This window comes from Daphnia pulicaria, chromosome 2, assembly GCF_021234035.1.
Source record: "Daphnia pulicaria isolate SC F1-1A chromosome 2, SC_F0-13Bv2, whole genome shotgun sequence".
In the NCBI taxonomy this organism is placed as follows: Eukaryota; Metazoa; Arthropoda; class Branchiopoda; order Diplostraca; family Daphniidae; genus Daphnia; species Daphnia pulicaria.
In genome coordinates, this window is record NC_060914.1 from 12,249,061 (window position 1) to 12,269,027 (window position 19,967).

Here is a 19,967-nt window from a genome sequence, read left to right on the forward strand (position 1 = left end):
CTGATAATCTGGAAAATTGATTTGGGGAAATGCAGTAAAATGGTTATAGCCTAAAGCGTTTACATAACTTACTGCATTCTATAAGAATCCCACGCTCAATCAATTTCAATATTGAATACAGATCGATTAATGGCTAACTGCTTTTTATGCTGATAAAATATTAAGACAAATGAAATACCGGCATATTCAATGGAAATTGTCCTCTACAAATTTTGCTATCCCAGAACTGCTGCCCAATGTCAACAAACGGTCCAGATGTTCCAATTAACAATTTACTTATTCAAATATGATTGTCACCACCTACCAGAAACGGCTTGCACTAACTACTCGTCTGTCGTGCAAATATCGGAGCATCACAACAATTTCTATTTCTATTTGCTTCACGTGCGCATCACCTGTGCAATTAAAGACCAATGACCCCCCAACCTATAGTCCACTGACGAAAATGTGATTAAAAAAGGAAAATGTAGAAACTCCTTCTATAAAAAGCGACGCCAAAACTCATTCGGCAGCACATTTAACCTGCAAGTGACATAATGACTATCTTCTCCGAATTCCATTTCGGTCTGCTAGTGTTGTTGTTTTTCTCGATTCATTCTTACTCGATCGACGGCCTGACTATCGAAAACCCAGTCCAACTATCAAGGGACGATTACTGTCCACCAGAATATAAACGTAAGCATTTCTCAACATTACAACATGTTATGATCATGATAATGTCATATCTTTCTGCAGTTTGTAGTGACGAACTCCGACGGGAAAAATCACACTTTCAAATTTAGCAATTGGAAACTCACCGAAAGAGTGTTACTTTGATATTTACGCCCCTGTTGGCCAGTACGTTCAAATGACCTGCTCGGACGTTTTTAGTTCCGTCTGGACAAATTATTTCTCGGTAATGGGTGCACCAACTATTTCAACCCTCATTTACTTTCATTTAGACGAATTCATTTCTATTTTTTTAATTTTAGCTGTGTGGAACGGTAGAGACTTTTGCGTTTCCACCTGTACTCAAAAGGATCTACACATCGTACGACAATCGAATGGGCATATCGTCACGAGTGACTAGTGGCGATCGAGTCAATTGCAATTGGGAAATGATGACGGTACCGTCGGGAACGACCGACTTCAAATGTAACGACGAATCTTTTCTTATTCATAAAACAGAACTTGGCCTAACCCCCTTGAATTACAGTTTGTATTCACGGACGTACTAAAACGTCCAGCGGAACCATTCGTCCTTTAGACATGTCGACTGGAGAAACGAGATGGTGTCGCTTTTTCATCGAGGCCCCTTCCAATCAACGCGTTCAAATGACTTGCTCTTCCATCAACCTCGGCAATTCCCCAACGAGTTACATGAGAGTCCGTTGATTGTTCTCAACTAATTGATCTTATTCATAATAGCCTGCGCTAAATGTGCTTTCTTTTGACAGATGAGAGGACAAGATATCATCGCTCAGCCACCCATTGTTAATCAAATCTATACAACAAATGAGCATTATTTGGACTTTGATTCTCGAATCACCAACCCAGACTGGTTCGAATGCAAGTGGACCTTTGTGTAACCGTTGCGCATTCGAATTATTCACATAATGGTTGGCATCGCATGAAATGAATTGGAATTAATAATTTTTCAATCGCTATTTCAAATACGTTTAAAGAACGACACGTTTCTTGTCGTTCTTTCCCACTTGATGTAGCGACGAGCAAAAAGGATTTTAAAATACAAAAGTTATAGCACATGGACGTATTCAAAAATGGAAACGATAGTTTGATTTCTGCTATTCAGGATAACTCAAATAGTTTGGGATTGTTATAGTGCGATCAACAAGTAAATCTGACTTTTACGGTACAGAACACGACGGGCTATCAACTTTCACAACAAAGCACCGAACAATTAGGCAATTAATGGATAAAGGATTGTCAGTGATAATAAAAATGTCAAATTGTTAAAATATGCTAAATGAAAAAAGAAAATTGGTAAATGCTACCAATATTTTACCCCAGCGAGATATGAGCAGCTGTTTTTTTTTTTTTTTTTTTTTAAATCAAAACTAAGTGGGTCATTTATGGAAAAAAAAGATCCAACGATCTCCTGCTCAATACAGTTGATAAAAATTTAGCCAATCGATTCATCACAGCCCAAAAGAAAACTTGGTGGATGGGGGACGTACTGATAGATTACGTACTGTGTTAGGTACTTGCCTACTTGGGTTGTTCGTACTGTTAGTTTACGTGAAAAATATCTGGAATGTGACAGATTGCTTCCTATTGGGGTCTGACGCAAACGATCGCTTTCTCAACACCCTTACAACGGGGGTTGAGACTTACAATCGGTACACAAAATTCCTCAAGAAGAACAAGTGAAGTTTGATTTCTTACCTTGACTGGTAAGAACGAAAATGAGTGTGAAGACTCGATGAATGATTCTGGCGGTTCGGTCGTGAAGGAATGAGGAATAATAAAAAGAGGACGTCCCCGTGAATACGTTCACATTCACATGAACGTACATCACGAGGACTCGAGGATAAAAGGCGGAAAACCAGGAAGGGGTGATGAAGAAATCGCTGGATCCTCCAAGTAAACGAAATGTGAACCTAAAACGACAAAATATGTAAACATTAAATAAAGTTTAGGAAACACACTAAAACTGTGGGGAAAAAATTGGTCAATTCTAAAACGTCAAGAAAAACATCCGAGAATAAAACACAGGTGCACTTTATTCCAAATATGGTCTTGTGCATAGAAGAGAACGACCAACCCCGTTCGCAGTGCCATCGTCTCCAACACAATTTCAATCATCAAGAATCATCAACCACTTCCACTTTTTGATCATCGTCTTCTCACAATTATTTAAAACACGTAAAATGTCCACATTTCCGCAAGGGGCAAAGGATGGGGCGTGAAAAAACTCGACATTTTCACTCTACTATCGGTAGATGGCAGCAACTGTAACAAAACAAAATAAATTCCAAAATTCCAAATTACTCCAATAGGTTCTACTGAGCATCGTTCTAGTTTGGACATTGTGCGCTATCCTGACCGTGAGTGACGCCTTTCGGACAGGATCGCCAGCCAGAACCGACAATAAAATCAACATCCTCTACGAGGCCCCTTGGTTCCGGTTTCCCTATCCATGTAATGACAAAAGAACAATTAAAATTACCCATGAAATTGACAACATTTCATTAATTGACAGGCCAATGGGGTCTGCCGACAGTGAGCGTAGCGGCCGTGTTCGGGATGTTGGCGGGAGTTTTGGCTTCGGCCATCGAGAGCATCGGAGATTATTACGCTTGCGCAAGATTGGCAGGTGCACGACCACCACCGGTTCACGCAATGAACCGAGGCATCGCCATCGAAGGACTCGGCTGCATTTTGGCCGGCCTGTGGGGATCTGGAAATGGAACGACCAGCTACTCGGAAAACATTGGTGCCATAGGCGTCACCAAAGTAAAATAATCGAGTTCGAATGAAAGAAAAGTTAAAATTAACCAAATTTCCTGCTTGTTAGGTGGGAAGTCGAAGGGTGATTCAAGCGGCCGCTTTAATGATGATGGTCTTTGGTGTCTTGTCGAAATTTGGAGCCCTTTTTATTACCATCCCAGAGCCAATCATCGGTGGCATATTCTGCGTCCTGTTTGGAATGATAGCAGCCACGGGTTTGGCCAATTTACAATTTATCGACCTCAACTCGTCAAGAAATTTGCTCGTTCTCGGCTTCTCCATCTTTTTCTCTTTGGTGAATAATTAGAAAAAGAATTAATCTGACTTGTTCTCAACATCTAATTTCTAATAATTCGCAGGTCCTATCTCAATGGATGAAAGCCAATCCTGGTGCCATCAACAGTGGGTCACAAATCTTTGATCAGATCGTTTTGATGAGCACCAGCATGTTTACGGCAGGTGTTTTGGGTTTCTTTTTAGACAACACCATTCCAGGTAAAATAACTCAACAAATAAATTTAAAAAAAAAACGTTCTTTTAATGAAAAGATTTCCCAAAAAGGAACTGACGAAGAAAGAGGACTGACTAAGTGGCTGGCCCATCCTGATCCTAATACAAAAGGCAGCAATGAAGAGTCAGCACATGAACAGGAGTTGCCTCAGTGCACTTATGACATCCCTCTCATCACTCCTTGGTGGAAAAGGTGACCTCATTCTCTACGCAATACTTTCTCCTTGGCTTACCAAAAACTCTTGGTGTGTCATTATAATTGAAAACAGACAATTATGGGCAGCTTACTTGCCTTTCCTGCCATCCTATCGGCCAGAAGTTTGGAGTGGGAAGACAAAGAGCTGCTGGTGGAGAAGGGAGAACAAGTGCGAAGATAAGCCAAATGGTAAAATAACAGCTGCAATTCAGATGTCCTCTGTGGAGTGATGACTGGCTGGATTGATCAAAATCTTCACCCATTGTTCCTATCAGCTGCCTGATAAAGTATTCGACACGTGGTCGGAACTCCCTTCACAACTGCAATATGAACGCGAAGGGTTAAATTTTCTATCGAGGACTCAGCTGGTTATAGGCTCTTAAATTGTTGTCTTCAAATTCGCTTACGTTTTTTTAAATTAAATTTTCACTTTTTATTAAACAGTGTTAACATTTAATTTAAACGAAACGAAGCAGCAGACAGTCTGTGTGATTTACATTTTTGCCAAATTGCCATAGCAACAAATACAGGACGCCGCGCCACCTTTTATCGACGGTCATTACTCATTAGTCATTATTACCGTTATTACTTCAAGCCATAGCCTACGTAAGTCCCGGCCACTCAACGTACAGTACGTTCGCCCTGCAAAAGTTGGGGAAGCTTCCACCCACCCACCCAACCTAGCCAGAAGGCATGCTGTCCTTCTGGCACAGCATTGCCAGTTTTGAAAGGGGATAGCCAAGGAAAGATTCGAATTCATACCTTAGCAATTTTTACAGTCTGAGTAAGCAATTAGTAGCCTAGTGGGTATAGCGGTGAATTCTCATTCGAGAGGTAATAGGTTCAAACCTGTGCGGGTCTTTATCCATTTTTAATCATTTTTCCTTGTTTTTCCTATATTTTAAAAATGAAATGATGGAATGCCTAGATTCTGTAAAAAATGCGAGTTTTTTTTCATTTTAACCAAGGACTTTTCTTTGGCAAGGACTTAGAAAAAAAAAAAAAATTCAGATTTTGTTTAAAAAATGAGTGGAATGTGTATGAAATGGGTGGAAGCTTCCCCAACTTTTGCAGGGCGAACGTACGTTGAGTGGCCGGGACTTACGTAGGCTATGCTTCAAGCAAAATAATTTTTTTTTTGCAAATCATTTCATTATCCTCAAATTTTGAATGAACATGAACATATCTAGTAAACAATTTGATTTCATTTAATTTTCTTATTTGTCGGTGTCCAGTGCTATTGTTTTTTGTCAATGGTTATTTTCCCGAGCTGCACCTGCAATTAATGTGAATGATGACATCTGGGTTTCAAAGGCATCATTATTAGTCAATCACTCATTAGTTAGATCTCAGTTTCCGATGAATTATTTAGAAAATTTAAAATGATTGGAATAAAATTAATCTGCTTATGTAACCCAATGTTTTCGAGTTCTCATGATCAACAGTTTGGGCTGTTTTTAGTCGTTTGACAAGTAGTACTGACAAGAGCTCCACCCTCAAACTCTCCCCTAAACATATGGGGACGGGCTGACGACAGTCTTCCATGACGAAAAGGGCCAATTCAAATGATATCGTCACCAGCATACTGCTACATGCAGGTGCCAGAAAGAGACTTTTTAAGAGTGCAGCTTGTTTAGTTATAAGCGCCATCACATTATCAGCGGCAGGCTTTTTGGGGTTATAGATCCGCAAAGCGTCGACGAGCTTCACCTCTGAGTGAAATTGCTGTATCACTGCGTCTATATAGATTGCCTTTGGCCTCTACTCAAGAAATTTTACAAACTGTTATTACATACAATAGTCGACAGAATGCTCTTTCGTGCTTCTCGTCGAATATCTTGCTCTTCGGTGATTGCTGGTGTCATCGTCGGCTGCTGTTTCTTTTCGTTCGTCAACCAACAATCAAACAAACTGTAATCAACTTCACATGTCAATAGTTTCCTTATGACTCACTTATAATCATTTTATAGGTTTTTCCATCCATCCAAATCAAATGAACCATCTCCCGACAACGAAGATCTAGCCCAAATTGACGAGTTTACCGATGACTTTAGTAACGAGACGGGAGCCGATCATTACATCGTCCCAAATATTATCCACTTCATCCGTTTCAACAAATTTCAGCTCAATTTCGTCGATTACGTCGTTTTAAAAGCGGCGATGCACAACCACCGGCCGGACCATTTTTATTACCACACCAACATCAAGAACGTGACCTACGACGGAAAGTACTGGGACTGGGTGAGAAAAGACGAGCCACTCTGGTCCCGCATTCGAGTCAAGTACCTCGAAGCTCCGACGGAAATCTACGGCCAGAAACTGAGCGACGAATGGGGCCTTTATCACGGGAGCGACATCTCACGCATCCGCGTTCTGATGCGATACGGCGGCATCTACCTGGACAACGACTGCTTCGTCATCCGCTCCCTGGAAAAGTACCGCAAATTTGAATGTGTCGTCAACTGGGACGAGGATCAATTCCTGGGCAATCAGGTCTTCATCGCCCACAAGAAGGCCCGTTTCCTCCCACTCTACCTGGAATCTTACAAAGATAATTATCGTTCGGACGAATGGTCAGCTCATCAACTGTTTCTGTATACTGTGTGTTTTACATCTTTATAGTAATTAAATTGTGCTATTAAAGGTACTACAATGGTGGGGAAAGGCCAACGACTGAAATCCTGTTCCACCAACCGCATTTGATCCATCGCGTCAAAGGCGATTTCGGGGCCGACACAAGTGTTTCAATGAGTCTCTACAAGAATCGGAAATTTGACTGGCGCCATTTGGATATCATCCATTTGCTCATGAATCACCGTAGCTACAGTGAGTGATTTGTGATAACGTACCAATACCAAATTTATCATTTTTTGGGATAGTATGAAAATCGATGAAAATCGTGTTTTGATGAATTGTTACAGTGGACCCAAAATACAACCAGACGCCCGTCTTTGACGAGAACAACATCCGCACTTACGAGTATCCATTCGGTGACATGGTCCGCCAACTCCTAGACATGCAGACTCCTCCTTCTCCCAGTCCATAATTACCTTTATACTGTGACTGGTTTTCAAAGTGAATTGTTGATTAAAACGTAAAATCACGATGATGTGACGATATTAGTAATTTTTTAAATCATAGAAATTTTTGATTCGTCAGTTGTACATTACTCGTTAAATTCACTCGGATTCACAAACTCCTTTAGCAATACACTTTCATCATATGTATAAATAAAAAGGACTAATTTGAATATATTTGAATCAGGCAGATTCCGGCATCTCGAACACTTGCCGACCGAGTCGCGAACCCAACGCTCTTTATACTGTCTAGGCCTATAAGATGAAAGCCTATGATAGAAGTGGAACAATATTATTGGCCCCATAGATTTATTTCCTACCCCCTACTCCTTCGCCCTTCTTACTTCAAACGATCCAGTTTTGTTAGTCGATTTTTATTTTGTCGGAATTGCTGTAGAACCTATAATTACCCAACATTTAAACCTGATTCGTGCGATGAAAAATGTCACAGAATATTTGATGCTGTCAGTTCCAGTGAAAACTCACTCGGAATTGATTAATTGCATTTCAATTTTACGGGGCACAGAATTGGCGGAATAGAGAAAAGTGGCCAATATAATGACGCAAGTGCCGATGAGGAAAGTCGGAGTGAAGGTGTCGTCGTCGCCCAGGAGGAAATGGGAGAGGACGCAGGACAGGGCGATCGAATTGGCGGTGGCGAACGTTTTCAAAATGTTGTCGGCGTATTTCATCGTTCCGGCCACGAGTATCCCGCCGACAGCCTTTAATGATTTGATTGGTTTATGTTCATCTACAAAAGTCAAAATAATGGTTAACAAAATAGACCTGCATGGCGGCTATGAGCCACACGAAGGGAGTGTAGCCGTGGAAAAAGCCTTGACGAATGACGACTGACCCATCCTTGATGACAACGCCCATCAAGGCGAAGAAAACGCAAAACAAACCTAATAAAAATCAGCTGGAGTCGATATAATGTTCGATATTATATATGAAATGTAGAATTGAGTTGAATCTTACTGAGCTGGAAACTTCTGATGAGCAGCAGCGGCTGCTGTCCGTTTTTGATGATCTTCTCGTTGTAGACTCCGGCGAATCCGCTGGTCATTGTGGCGCATCCGATGGCCAAAAGGCCTAGCCAATAAGTCGCATCTTTATTAGACCGGAAACTCAAATCTCCACTCTCCTGATGGAAGTGAACCTGATGAGGCGAGGCAAATCAAAGAGTACGAAAGTATAGAATATAAAGACAATTTTTAGGTCTATTAGCTCTGCTGTCCAATTATTATACCTGAGTCAGAATGACTCCCGACATGAGCAGCAACAGGGCGAGCCACCTTTGGATTGGCAGCACTTGATTGAGCAAAATCCTGGCGAACAAGGCCGTCGTCAATATTCTGGCCTGATACGTTACCTGTTAGTCAATTGATTTCTATATGATAGTACTTTGGCCGTTTGACCCATTAGACTGATGTTGATCATTTCGGTTCTAATAGATATAATTACTTGGTAGGTGGTGGCGTCGACGCACGAGAGGGCGTAAATAATCAAATTGTCCTGGACGACGTAGAGGAAACTGGGAACGGCCAAAGGCAAGGCCTCCAGCGGCCGGCACACAATCTCCTTGTGCAGCAGCTTGACCGCTTCTTTGACGGAGAAATTCCCTTCGGTGACGACAATCAGGGCCGTAATCAAAGAGACTTTGATCATTTCCATGGTCAGAACCAAGGTGGAGACCAGGTACTTTTGATTGGCCGCGTTCGAAGCGTTGACCATCGAGGCCCGCATGCAAAGAACTGTGGCCGTATTCTAATATAATAGGACGGCATTTGGAGTCTATCAACAATGAATGGCATTTCCGTCATGTATTTGACTTACCTGAACCGTTAGCAGTATTAATAAGCCATAACGAGTGACAGACGGAGACGCCATTATTTGTCGCATTTTGCTCTTTACCTGCGAGTATTTCACGCTCTGCAATATCTCCATGATCCGCATTCCTCTTATTGTAATATCTGAGCACTTGCGATTCAGGTTGAATACGCCGAACCTATCAACTTTATTATTAATATAAATACCTACTATTTATATTACTGTGAAAGGGAAATCAAGTTCTACCTACTATAGAGACTCTGTGGCCGGACAGTAACTAGTGTCCAGCCCAACTATTTTGTGTTGCGTATAGCTTGCACGAAAAAACGGTCGTGCATATATTAAGAGAAGCGCACTCCATCATCGTTTCATTTGGGGAAGCCCTATCGCCGCACATCAGCTATATAGGAACTCGCAATGGTTAATGTTTCAACAGTGATAGGTCGCCGAAACGGACTCCGCCTCCATCTTAACTTGACGATAGGATATACCGGCCGGGTTCAATAATGCTTCGGTTATTATTTTAGGGTTCTGCTGCTTGCTGCGTGACTTATATCTACTATAGCTATATATTAAAGTTATTTTCATCATATTAGTAAAAGGCAGTTGGTTTATTATTATTTAGTTATTATTTAGTTACAGTGGTTACAGTTTATTTCATCATATTAGCCTAGTAGTTGGCAGATAGAGGCTACCTACGTTGTTGTCAGCGCACGTCCCTATTAAATTATATATCATTTCGTGGGATTTTAAAAGCAAGTCTATACAACCAAGCCTATAGTTGTTTCCCTGCCGAGCCTAATAAAAATTTAAGAACATAAAATATAATAATAAAACCATCAGCATGTTTCCGTTGAGAAGTCAAACCTCTAGAGTGATTCTTTGTCTCATTTGTGCGGCCTGTGTTTTTGAATTTTACACGGCATTTTTCAAGACATCTTACCGTCGTCTCTCGTCAACATTTCGTGTCGAAGACAGCAGTAGACGGTTTGCCGTGTTCAGCTGCGCCACGCCGGAAAAATTAAACACTCACCGTGGATTCGATTACGCGTTCTACCTCCCGTATGAAAACGCCCCTTTGATTAATCACTGATAATTGAAGGATATTAGCTTGATTAATTTTCCAATGATTATCGCCATCAAAATTGGGACATGATTATTACTGACTAAGCATAAATTTATCACTGAGAAATGAATGGTTTTTCATTGATTTTCAAATCATATATTCTCTTACTTTTGACTGATTTAATGTGAAGTTTTCAATGCTTTTTTATTGATTAGTTTTTCAATGCTTTTTTATTGATTGATTTTTTAATGCTTGTATCCAATGAATTCAAAAGCTAAAATTTTACTATTCTAGTTTTCTTTCTCTACCAGTTTTGAACTCCTGTTGTCGGTTTTCCTTACCCTTGTTCTCCTTTTTTATTTTACTTACTTACCTATTATCTGTTAGAATTAATTGTAGCACGGGTTGAAATTTTCCGCATCGGGACTTGAATCATCGCAATTTTGAGTGGTAGCTAGACTCTATAACCAACTACCTATGACGTTGGACATTCGATAAATTTAGTCAGTTCAAGTATCTAAATCATACGTATCTATATCAGGCGTTGTGATAAACAATTTTTTTTTCGAAGAAAAAGAAAAACGTGTTGGTGGTGTGTTTGGTATTTTTATAATCATCACAAAATCTTTCACAAAATCATGAAATAACATATAAGAAAAATGCTAGAAATAGGATAGAGTCCAGTAACGAAATATTTGTCATTGCAAAATCAATTAGCGGATAGAAATTATAACCGAGCCCGAAAAAAATCATTCATTTATCACTAGAAACATCATTATATTGTCATTTAGGATATTATCGTTTAAAGTAGGTCTCAAAATTATGGTATCTTCCTTCATATTTACGATGATTGCGCTGTTCGCCTAGGAGTCGCTTTCGCGTTAAACCAAGACTACCACCCGTCTTACCATCATCATATGAAGAAGGTACCAACTGAAATCGTACTCAGAGTTATTTTCATTGATTCATATTTATATAATCCCCGATCTGGGATCGAACACGGTACCTTTCGATCCATAGGAGCGTGCGATAACCATTGGCCTATGGTTGCACATTCGATTCTATATTAACCATGTTAACAACGCCGTATGTTTCTTACATATGGAAATTCACCCTTAATATCATTAATTTCGACGCAACAAAATAATAAAAGTCAATGATTCTTCATAAGAAGAACGTGAAAAGCATTCCAAAGGCCTTTCAGTGATAATTTATTGATATTTGAGAAATCATTTGTAATGGTATTTCATTCACTATGTTCACTATTTAGTAATAATCGGCAATAAAGTCAATGAACTATCAGGAAAATATTAATCGGGATAACTAATGATTTACATTGATAATCAGTGAAAATAAAATGATTCTGGAAATCCCTGTCGTGATATTTGTCAACTGTGCTAGGCTGCTAGCCACTGAAATATCATTAAAATTTATGTTGGGAAAACTTAGTGATTTAAACTGAGCAGTATTCAATCAATCAATAGAAATCATTGGATAAAAAATCATTCTCAGTGGTAATCCCTGAAATATCACTGAAATCTGAGGAAAGCTCAGTGATATGAACTGAGAAGTAATTATTAAAATCAATAGCAAGCTGTATAAAAATCATTATAAAATCAAAATTACCGTTTGGGACTCATTGAACAATCATTTATTAATCATTGGAATGATTTCTTAGTGATAAATAGATGCTGATTATTGATTTATAGGTGTCAATGAAGTATGGCAATAAAATGATAAGAAATTCAAAGGTTTATTGAAAATTACTGAAAATGTAAATATCAGTAGAAAATCAGTAATTTTTCAAAAAAAATATTCCATGGATTTTTACGTTATGTTCATTGATTAGTTCAATGACTAAGTTAAGTTTAATCACTGCAAAATACTTCATTTTCTGGATCTAATGATAAACCAATGAGTTTTTTGGACTCTGTTCTAATTTTTGAAATATCTTTGATTTTCCAACGATTTGTTACTGACTTTGTAAATTGATTTATCATAGAAAATCATCGCCAGTGATATTTGCGTGACATTCTTACTGACATTCTATGACATTTCAGACTGTCTATTGATTTTTTTATGATTTTCGTTGATCTGCAGTGATTTTCATTGACTCATTTCCATACGGGCTGCCGTTGACTGTTGTCGCTTGGCAAAGGATCGGATTCGAGAGCATCATTGTCATCATCGGTGAGAGAAGCCAATGGCAGAGCCATCCAGTCCTATCCCACGTACTCGACACGTTGGAGAGTCTTCCGGTTGCCACGGTCCTGTTTATGGCCGGCAAGATAGAGAACCGAATGATGTTGAGTCAGGTGGTCAGGATTTGTGTTGCCAACATGAAGAGATTTCCAGGTCAATCGACCGATTTTGTCATGACAACAGATTCAGACATGTGGCCGCTGCGAAAACAACACTTTTACCTGCCGGAAGGAGTGAATCGATCCATCATTCTTCTGCATAGTGATTTTTTCGGTCCTTTCAATTTCGGTGGCAAGTCCTACAAAATGTTACACATGATGAACGTTGGGGCTAGTGCGGCTACTTGGAGAGAGATCATGAACGGGAATTCTTCGGTCGCCATCGAGCTGAATGATTCAGAAAACATTCTAGACTACTTCCAACAGGTGTTTGGCGAAAAGGCCCGCAAACCTGTGGTATTCGCCTCCGACGACTGGTACATGGATCAGAAAATGATGAGCATTCGTATCGACGAGTGGATACATCGCCAAAACTCAACGGAAGACTCTGTCTTCAAAGTGTCTGACGACGGATTATCCAGGATCGACCGTAGCTCTTGGAATCCGAGCCAGATTCAGCCGTCTTCTTTCGGCAATTATTACGATGCCCATTTGATCTTGGACGGTTTCGTGCCGGAACGATGGAGGACAGCAATCCAACCTTTGCTGCATTTGATGTACGACAAAAACTCGACTCGGTACGAATTTTGCAATCGTTACGCAACGAAGTTCTACCAGCAGTTCACCAAATTGAATTCCGTTTCAGACAAACCAAACGTGGCCTATATAAACAATGATTGAAATCATGATATCATATTAATAATATAATATTGTTATTTCCGACCAATAATAAATTTGAATATTGATGATGTTGAGATTATTAATATTTAAATTTGCTTAGATATGACTAGAGAAATTACAGCGAATAATATATTTTATCCAAAGTTCGTTTCCATATAGTAGGGGAGAGTGGGGCGACTGGCTCACTTTTTTTTCTCTTAGCTCCCATTCCCTTATTTTCCAACGTATTTAGATCCACCAAATCTTAAAAGATAGAAAATTCTTCCTGCTTTAAATGGTGATTTTTTCAATCCGATCTAAATAAATTAAGACTAGGTTATTGCCGATTTAAAAAAAAAAAAAAAGAGCAAACCCGCCCCAGATACGGGGTCACTTGCTCACATCGCCAGGGTGTTTCGGCCCCTGTATTTCTTACGGAAAAACCGTTGACTGACAGTAGAAACTTAAAATTAAAAAAATAAACCAATAATGCAACCCACCAACGGAATATCAATGAAAAAGCTTAATTAAGTATGATAGTTGACTAAAAACACGAAAAAAGTCGAACACAAATAATTTTACTGCTTCATATGCAATTTTATGTAAGCCAAAAAGCCCCGACGCTATGTGGCCGATGCGCCCCCAACAAAGGGGTCTTAGTATATTATTGAATATCTCTTATTTAAACTATTGTAAATATAAAACAAACTAAACAGGCTTAAAGAGGAGATAACGTAGAGTATTTTCCATATTTTTTTATAATTTTAAAGTAATCGGGAAAGCCGATACTTGATTCGAAAGTCAAAGTAGGACGACCCAATTTTAAGACGAAAAATTTATTTTACCTTTCATTCCTCAACCGTTCGTCGTACTACCATGAAATTTTGTTTTAAGATGCGCATTAGTAACATCTACATCTCCTGATTTTTTGAATATTTTATTGCAATTCTAACCCATCAAGAAATCAATTGAGCCTACCGACCCGAACGCCAGATCGCCCCACTCTCCCCTAATCACGCCCATATTCTGCATTTCATTTCGGTCGTCGAATGATACGCAGTAGGCGGAGCATTACTGTTCGTTATTTAAATCATAAAGAGACGTATGCAAGTCTCATTGGAGAATAAACACATTATCAAACTAAATGTTTATAGCTAAACCCGAATAATTTATAATATTTTATTAGTGGGAGTTTCTAGCAACATTTGTTCCCACCCACTGCTGTGCGGAAAAGGATCTTCCGATGAGGCTGGTAGACAATTTGATCATCTCAATAGCAAGAAATACGTTTGCTATTATTTCATTCGATTGGCTTGGCTGTTCAAATATTGGGCGTGAAAATAACTGAATAACTTTTTCTAGTTTTCTTGAAATCATCTTACAGTAATGACACGAGTCGGTCTACATTTCTCATTTCAAATAGCCCACGCTTTCTTTTCAAACGATTGAACAATAGACTAGTAGTCTTTCACGCACTGACTTTGTTCACGCAAACAAAAGAGCGTTTTTAAAAAGCATAGTTTTGTTTAGCTTTAGCAGAGAGACAACAACGACGGGATGACTCCCCTTTTTTCTATAATATTATATTTGCCGTTTTGAGTTATATTGGATCCGAGGACCCATCAGTATTCATCCTTTTTTAAAAAATATCCTATCAATCTTTAATTCTTTAATATAATTGTGGATTAGCTCAATTCAGCGGCGTATATAGAGGGGATATAGCTTGGGGTTTGTAATACGTAAACCGGTATAAAAGCTTCTCCATCATCAGCAAGCTTGAGTCCCTGCTGGGCTATATATATATCATATATAGTCGTACCCTAGCTTTTAGACCAAAATTTCTAGCGACAATTAAGACAGATATAATATCATATCGCACGCTAGCAAGATGATTGTTTTTCTTGTGTATATTTGTCGACGAATAAACAAACGCCGGGCAACACATAATACGTTTCAGATTCCCCAACTTTGCACAGTGAAATGACGAATTGCTGCTGCTGTCTAGAGATCTAAGTGCTGGGAGGAGATGAGAGATGTCGATGCGGTCTCAGCACAAAGTCCAATTGGCTTGCGCCAACGGCCCCGTCAGGTTGTGCGGCCGGCATTGCTCGGGACACGGGACGTTGAGCGTTTGCACGGGAGTCTTGAGCGGCGCACCGACGAACCAATAATTGACTCTCGGCGTCGGGAACGGCTGGCTAGCGAAGCCTCCGCAGCAGTAACTGTCGTGCGAAATCTGCTGACATATATAGGATTTGTCATACACCCCATCATCATCATAATTATTATTAACGTGAAACCGAATATAAAGAGTTGATGCTGACGTTAACGAATGAAGTTATATTGGTATTATAGTATAGTTATTACCAAGCTTTGTGAAGCCAACGGCCGGAAATAGTTGATGAGTAAATCCTGGTCGTAGCCTTTGCGGTGCTCGTGATTGGCAGCGAACATTTTCTGGCCGATGGCGACGATTTCCGCCCGACTTTGGTTGATTTTCACTCCCCAACAACCTGATGATGATCGAAATGAATTGTATATAACTTTTGCGCTGAATGAGAAAAAATAGGCTATTACACTATTAATATGTTGGTATACTAGAGAGCTAGAAAATTATTTTATTAGCCGAGACACCCACATCCGACGAAGAATAAGCAATGTTGCGGGTGATCTCTCATGATGTGGAAGGTTCGGTTGCTGGCCAACCACTCGGCCACGGCGTCCATTTCACGTTGGTAGATGGCACTGTCCGAGTCCCTCGACATCAACACGTCCACCAGCTCGTCCAGCATCGGCAACTAATCATTTGTATATATAATTGACCTCAATCGACATCATCACTTGATCAACATTTTAAATTCCAGCAGGTCAAAATTATATTTATTATATACCCAACGCCACGTCATCTCGAATAGATCGCCCAGCTTTCGATCCTTGATGATTTGCGTCGCGTTGCATAGGTCAATGTGAGCACGGCTGACGTTGGGTCCCAAGTCCAGGACCTTGTCGACGACTTTCCAACTCTCCACGTCGTCGCTCTTCAGCTCGTGGTAAATCCTCACCACCCAGCCTGTCGAAAATGATGGCCAGCAATTTCTTTATTTCTATAAAGCATCAGTTAATAACGGAAGTTGACGACTAGATCTCGCCAACCTAAATAAAATTAGATTTCATAGCCTATATACAGTCGTGGCTGAAAGTTTGTATACCTTGTGCTCAAATATACGCCTTTTTACTCTGTATTGGCGGGTAGTGTGAGCCTATCACAAGAGAAAGGGGTTGTTATTTGTGCGCATTTTTCCTTGTTAACCCAAACCCCTCTACCCTCTCTTTTCTTAACTCTACCCTTTAACATCACTAACTATTTTAGCGCGAAACGGGAGACGGTTAAGCAACCCTTTTACGGAACGCAAAATGAAATTTACGAACGCTTGATTAGCAAGAGTTCTAGAATTAAACGGTGGGGTGACAGAATAGTGGCAATTAATAGAATTTGTCTATCAGCCTTATTCTCTATTCATTTTGCGCCAGGTAAAAGGGTTGCTTAACCGTCTGCCGCATCGCGCTAAAATAGTTAGTGATGTTAAAGGGTAGAGTTAAGAAAAGAGAGGGTAGAGGGGTTTGGGTTAACAAGGAAAAATGTGCACAAATAACAACCCCTTTCTCTTGTGATAGGCTCACACTACCCGCCAATACAGAGTAAAAAGGCGTATATTTGAGCACAAGGTATACAAACTTTCAGCCACGACTGTATATACCTGGATATTTGACTGGAAGTGTCCTGAGGGTTTCGGTAAACGACTTCAAGTACAAGTTGTAAAAATTCGGCTCGGAGAAATTCTTGCCGTACATGGAATAGCCGATGACCTTTTGGCTGGGGCCCCTGCCATCAGCTGCTGCGCTGCAAGTCGACTTGAACGTCGCCATCGCTGATAACGATGGATTTACCGTTGTAGGCCTAATACTGTTGGTTATTGTACTAGTTGATGGCTTGTTAATTGTTGTTGTTTTTGCTGCTGCTGTTGTAGTGGTAATAGGAGGTCTAAATTTCGTGTTGGTGTCTATTGTCAGCTGTTCAACGGGATGGACATTCTTGGCCCGGTCATCAACACTGCTGCTCGAATTGACCAGCAGGACTGCCGACAGTAATCGGTGATATCCACCGTAATATAAACAGAAAAAGAAGATAAGACTCCCGAAAATGACCAGGTATTGTGTCAGAGTGTGGTTCAACCGGAAACACCTTGGAAATAAATGACAGCACCCATTCAAAAAAGACGCCATATTTAATGCTCGTCTTTTCAACAAACAAAAAAAAACAGAAAAAAAAGAAGAAATTCAAAGGAATGAAAGCCGATAATAAACCACGTGCTAACGTCACTGAGCTTGCAGACCAACTGTTTCTCTATAAGCCAAGTGCCCATGTAAAAGTTAACTTTGATTGTGACCCGTATGGGCAAGGATATATGGCAATAAAAGGCCATGTGCCTGTAAGAGGCGTTTTTTTTTAGCTTCCACTTTCCCACTTGTAATTCCGCGTTTTATTCTTGACTTTCGTCAGTTTCTGGCCAACTCGATGAGAAAACAATCGACACCTTTATAACCAAAAACACAATTTTATAGAGCACATTAGCCTAGTATAGGCTAGCATAGGGAAAAGTGCATCACCATTTCACCGTCATCGGTTGCCGTTGTCTCATTTGTGTATCTCAACGGCTTCGTTCGTATAGATCAAATAAAAATTACGATTAATCCAATTCTAATTCAATAGGGTTGGTGCATGAATAAGGGATTCGTTTGAAAAAATATCATCAGAATCAGTTTTTCACGCTGATTCTCATGGTATTTTTTTTTATATTTTTAAAATAAAAATTTCCCCCCGTAATCTTGGGGGGAAATACTTACTTCAAAGTTGAGATTAGCTCCCCCCATTTTAAAACGGACCCCACGCCATTTTTGGTGGGCGGTCCTTAAAATCTGATAAATTTTGCTCTTTTTCCCCCCTTTTCACCCTTTTCGTCTTTCGCCTTTCGGCCCTAAGGGCAAATGAGGGGGTATAGGCAGCACGAAAAAGGGTGAAAAGGGGGGGAAAAGAGCAAAATTTATCAGATTTTAAGGACCGCCCACCAAAAATGGCGTGGGGTCCGTTTTAAAATGGGGGGAGCTAATCTCAACTTTGAAGTGAGATTACGGGGGGAAATTTTTATTTTAAAAATATAAAAATAATACCATGAGAATCAGCGTGAAAAACTGATTCTGATGATATTTTTTCAAACGAATCCCTTATTCATGCACCAACCCTATTGTTCAACATTTAAGGACGAAGTGTTGAGTCATGAGTCTGGTTGGCTAAACCAATAACCAAAAATTTAAAAAAGGCTGGTGAGCCGGAGTTAATTTACACGAGTGTGGGATCTGGCTAACTTGATAAGCTGTGCATAAGCAGAGTATTATTTTCAATATTATTTCCCAACCCGGCATGAAACAACATTTCGTGTAACGAACGTCGGCTTCGTTTCCTAAATAAAATCCCACGATGAATTCAAATTCAATTGCAAAACTAAATTAATCTGGAAAAAAAATTAATATCGATGACGGATCGGTGTAGTTGTGACAAGTGTAAGCTGTGCGGTGCTGGAACCCACATGAGTCACGTCGTGCCGTTGGCTGTGCCAGGTATATCATATCACGCAAGTTGATAGAGAAAACGACAGGCAGTTCGGATGAACGAACGCAACACGATCGAAAAAGATCGAAAAAGATGGACACGAAAGTGGCCAGGAGGGGAAACAAACGAACGTCAAATGTGCCGCCCAGCAGCTCTGTTCATTTTGAGATATGAGGATAAAAGACAGTGATGGTTCGCTTACCTGTTGAATCTGATAAGACTCGCCAGATGTGGCAGGTGCCTAGTCACTTGGTCACAGCATTGACGTGGCCATTTTGAAACTTGAAACTGCTGGTTGTCGGCCGTCGCCATGATGGACGACGCCATTGGACACCGACGAAATTATGCAGCAGACAGGGCCGAATCTGTTTAAAAGTAAAACTGAAAATAATGATTTGAAAAGGCGGGATTAAAATGGAAGCCTAGCATAGCCATCTAATACATGATGGCTGGATAAATCTTTGATGCGGCTAATAATATCTCTGCTCTACTGAAAATAAAAAAACGGGAGCTCAAATTCTAATTCCGTAACAAACGAACAGCCGAGCCTAGTTGCCTAAAACAAAACCCAATCTGTGATAGAGATGGGGGCCCTTTAGACCATTCAACTAGTGAAGTTATAGTAACTGTAATAACTACGCGTTGATAACAAGTACCATCGGGCATCGAAAAAAGAAACTATGCGGATGAATCAAATCAACTCGCAGGATAAATCCAATAAGTCGTCAGAACAGAACAATAAGGGACACACAATTTGCTACTATTGAATGGGACCCATAATGTTTACAAACCAGTTGGTCTCTTTTTTTTTTTTTTTAAACAACCCCATTGTCCCAAAATAGAGAAGAATAAAAAGGAAAAGCATTGACTAACAAAAGTCTCTTATAATGGACAACATGAAATTTAAATCGTTTTCAATAAATCAATGTCTGAAAGTAAAATTGACGGTAAGTTTACATGAAAAAGATTGCTGCTGTATGCTGCACCCCAAAATATCAGATGAAAGCCCAGAAATATGCCGGACAAACACCCTTTTTAAAATTTTTGCATGAATGATGAGTATACCATATTGTGTGGGCGTCCCTAAACTGCGAAAGCGAAACGCGAAACGCCTAAAATGCGAAACAGCTGTGCGAAACGGACCACTGTT

General features: G+C 40.0%; 5 protein-coding genes and 1 long non-coding RNA gene across 7 annotated transcripts; 3 read left to right on the forward strand and 3 right to left on the reverse strand.

The window, feature by feature from the left end:
• The first annotated feature begins 314 nt into the window (after window positions 1–314).
• Window positions 315–1,743, forward strand: LOC124326581. 2 transcript variants are annotated; one of them, XM_046785488.1, is made up of 5 exons: window positions 315–675; window positions 736–895; window positions 972–1,134; window positions 1,196–1,365; window positions 1,437–1,743. In XM_046785488.1, the coding sequence occupies exons 2-5, from the start codon at window positions 848–850 to the stop codon at window positions 1,566–1,568; spliced, it is 513 nt and encodes a 170-aa protein (XP_046641444.1). In that variant the 5' UTR covers window positions 315–675; window positions 736–847; the 3' UTR covers window positions 1,569–1,743. The 2 variants fall into 2 exon arrangements, with proteins under 2 accessions (XP_046641444.1, XP_046641445.1); XM_046785489.1 differs by having other exon boundaries at window positions 315–895.
• A 760-nt stretch (window positions 1,744–2,503) lies between these two features.
• Window positions 2,504–4,470, forward strand: LOC124327761 (solute carrier family 23 member 1-like). Its single transcript, XM_046786757.1, has 8 exons — window positions 2,504–2,583; window positions 2,890–2,938; window positions 3,000–3,141; window positions 3,203–3,456; window positions 3,518–3,745; window positions 3,810–3,945; window positions 4,012–4,153; window positions 4,230–4,470. The coding sequence occupies exons 1-8, from the start codon at window positions 2,504–2,506 to the stop codon at window positions 4,384–4,386; spliced, it is 1,188 nt and encodes a 395-aa protein (XP_046642713.1). The 3' UTR covers window positions 4,387–4,470.
• Window positions 4,471–5,734: 1,264 nt separating this feature from the next.
• On the forward strand, window positions 5,735–7,202 carry LOC124326343. Its single transcript, XM_046785103.1, has 4 exons — window positions 5,735–6,069; window positions 6,127–6,729; window positions 6,801–6,982; window positions 7,078–7,202. Exons 1-4 carry the CDS (start codon window positions 5,966–5,968, stop codon window positions 7,200–7,202), a joined length of 1,014 nt encoding a protein of 337 aa, XP_046641059.1. The 5' UTR covers window positions 5,735–5,965.
• Window positions 7,203–7,647: 445 nt separating this feature from the next.
• On the reverse strand, window positions 7,648–9,139 carry LOC124326341 (UDP-N-acetylglucosamine transporter-like). The gene is made up of 6 exons (XM_046785101.1): window positions 9,070–9,139; window positions 8,698–9,000; window positions 8,483–8,605; window positions 8,212–8,392; window positions 8,020–8,138; window positions 7,648–7,955 (listed from the first exon to the last, which is right to left on the reverse strand). The coding sequence occupies exons 1-6, from the start codon at window positions 9,133–9,135 to the stop codon at window positions 7,716–7,718; spliced, it is 1,032 nt and encodes a 343-aa protein (XP_046641057.1). The 5' UTR covers window positions 9,136–9,139; the 3' UTR covers window positions 7,648–7,715.
• A 6,039-nt stretch (window positions 9,140–15,178) lies between these two features.
• Window positions 15,179–17,151, reverse strand: LOC124326427. The gene is made up of 5 exons (XM_046785259.1): window positions 16,908–17,151; window positions 16,041–16,219; window positions 15,788–15,947; window positions 15,517–15,662; window positions 15,179–15,385 (listed from the first exon to the last, which is right to left on the reverse strand). The coding sequence occupies exons 1-5, from the start codon at window positions 17,074–17,076 to the stop codon at window positions 15,197–15,199; spliced, it is 843 nt and encodes a 280-aa protein (XP_046641215.1). The 5' UTR covers window positions 17,077–17,151; the 3' UTR covers window positions 15,179–15,196.
• A 550-nt stretch (window positions 17,152–17,701) lies between these two features.
• Window positions 17,702–17,906, reverse strand: LOC124326890. The gene is made up of 2 exons (XR_006915937.1): window positions 17,818–17,906; window positions 17,702–17,744 (listed from the first exon to the last, which is right to left on the reverse strand). It is a non-coding gene; the product is annotated as an uncharacterized LOC124326890 (long non-coding RNA).
• Between the last annotated feature and the right edge of the window lie 2,061 nt (window positions 17,907–19,967).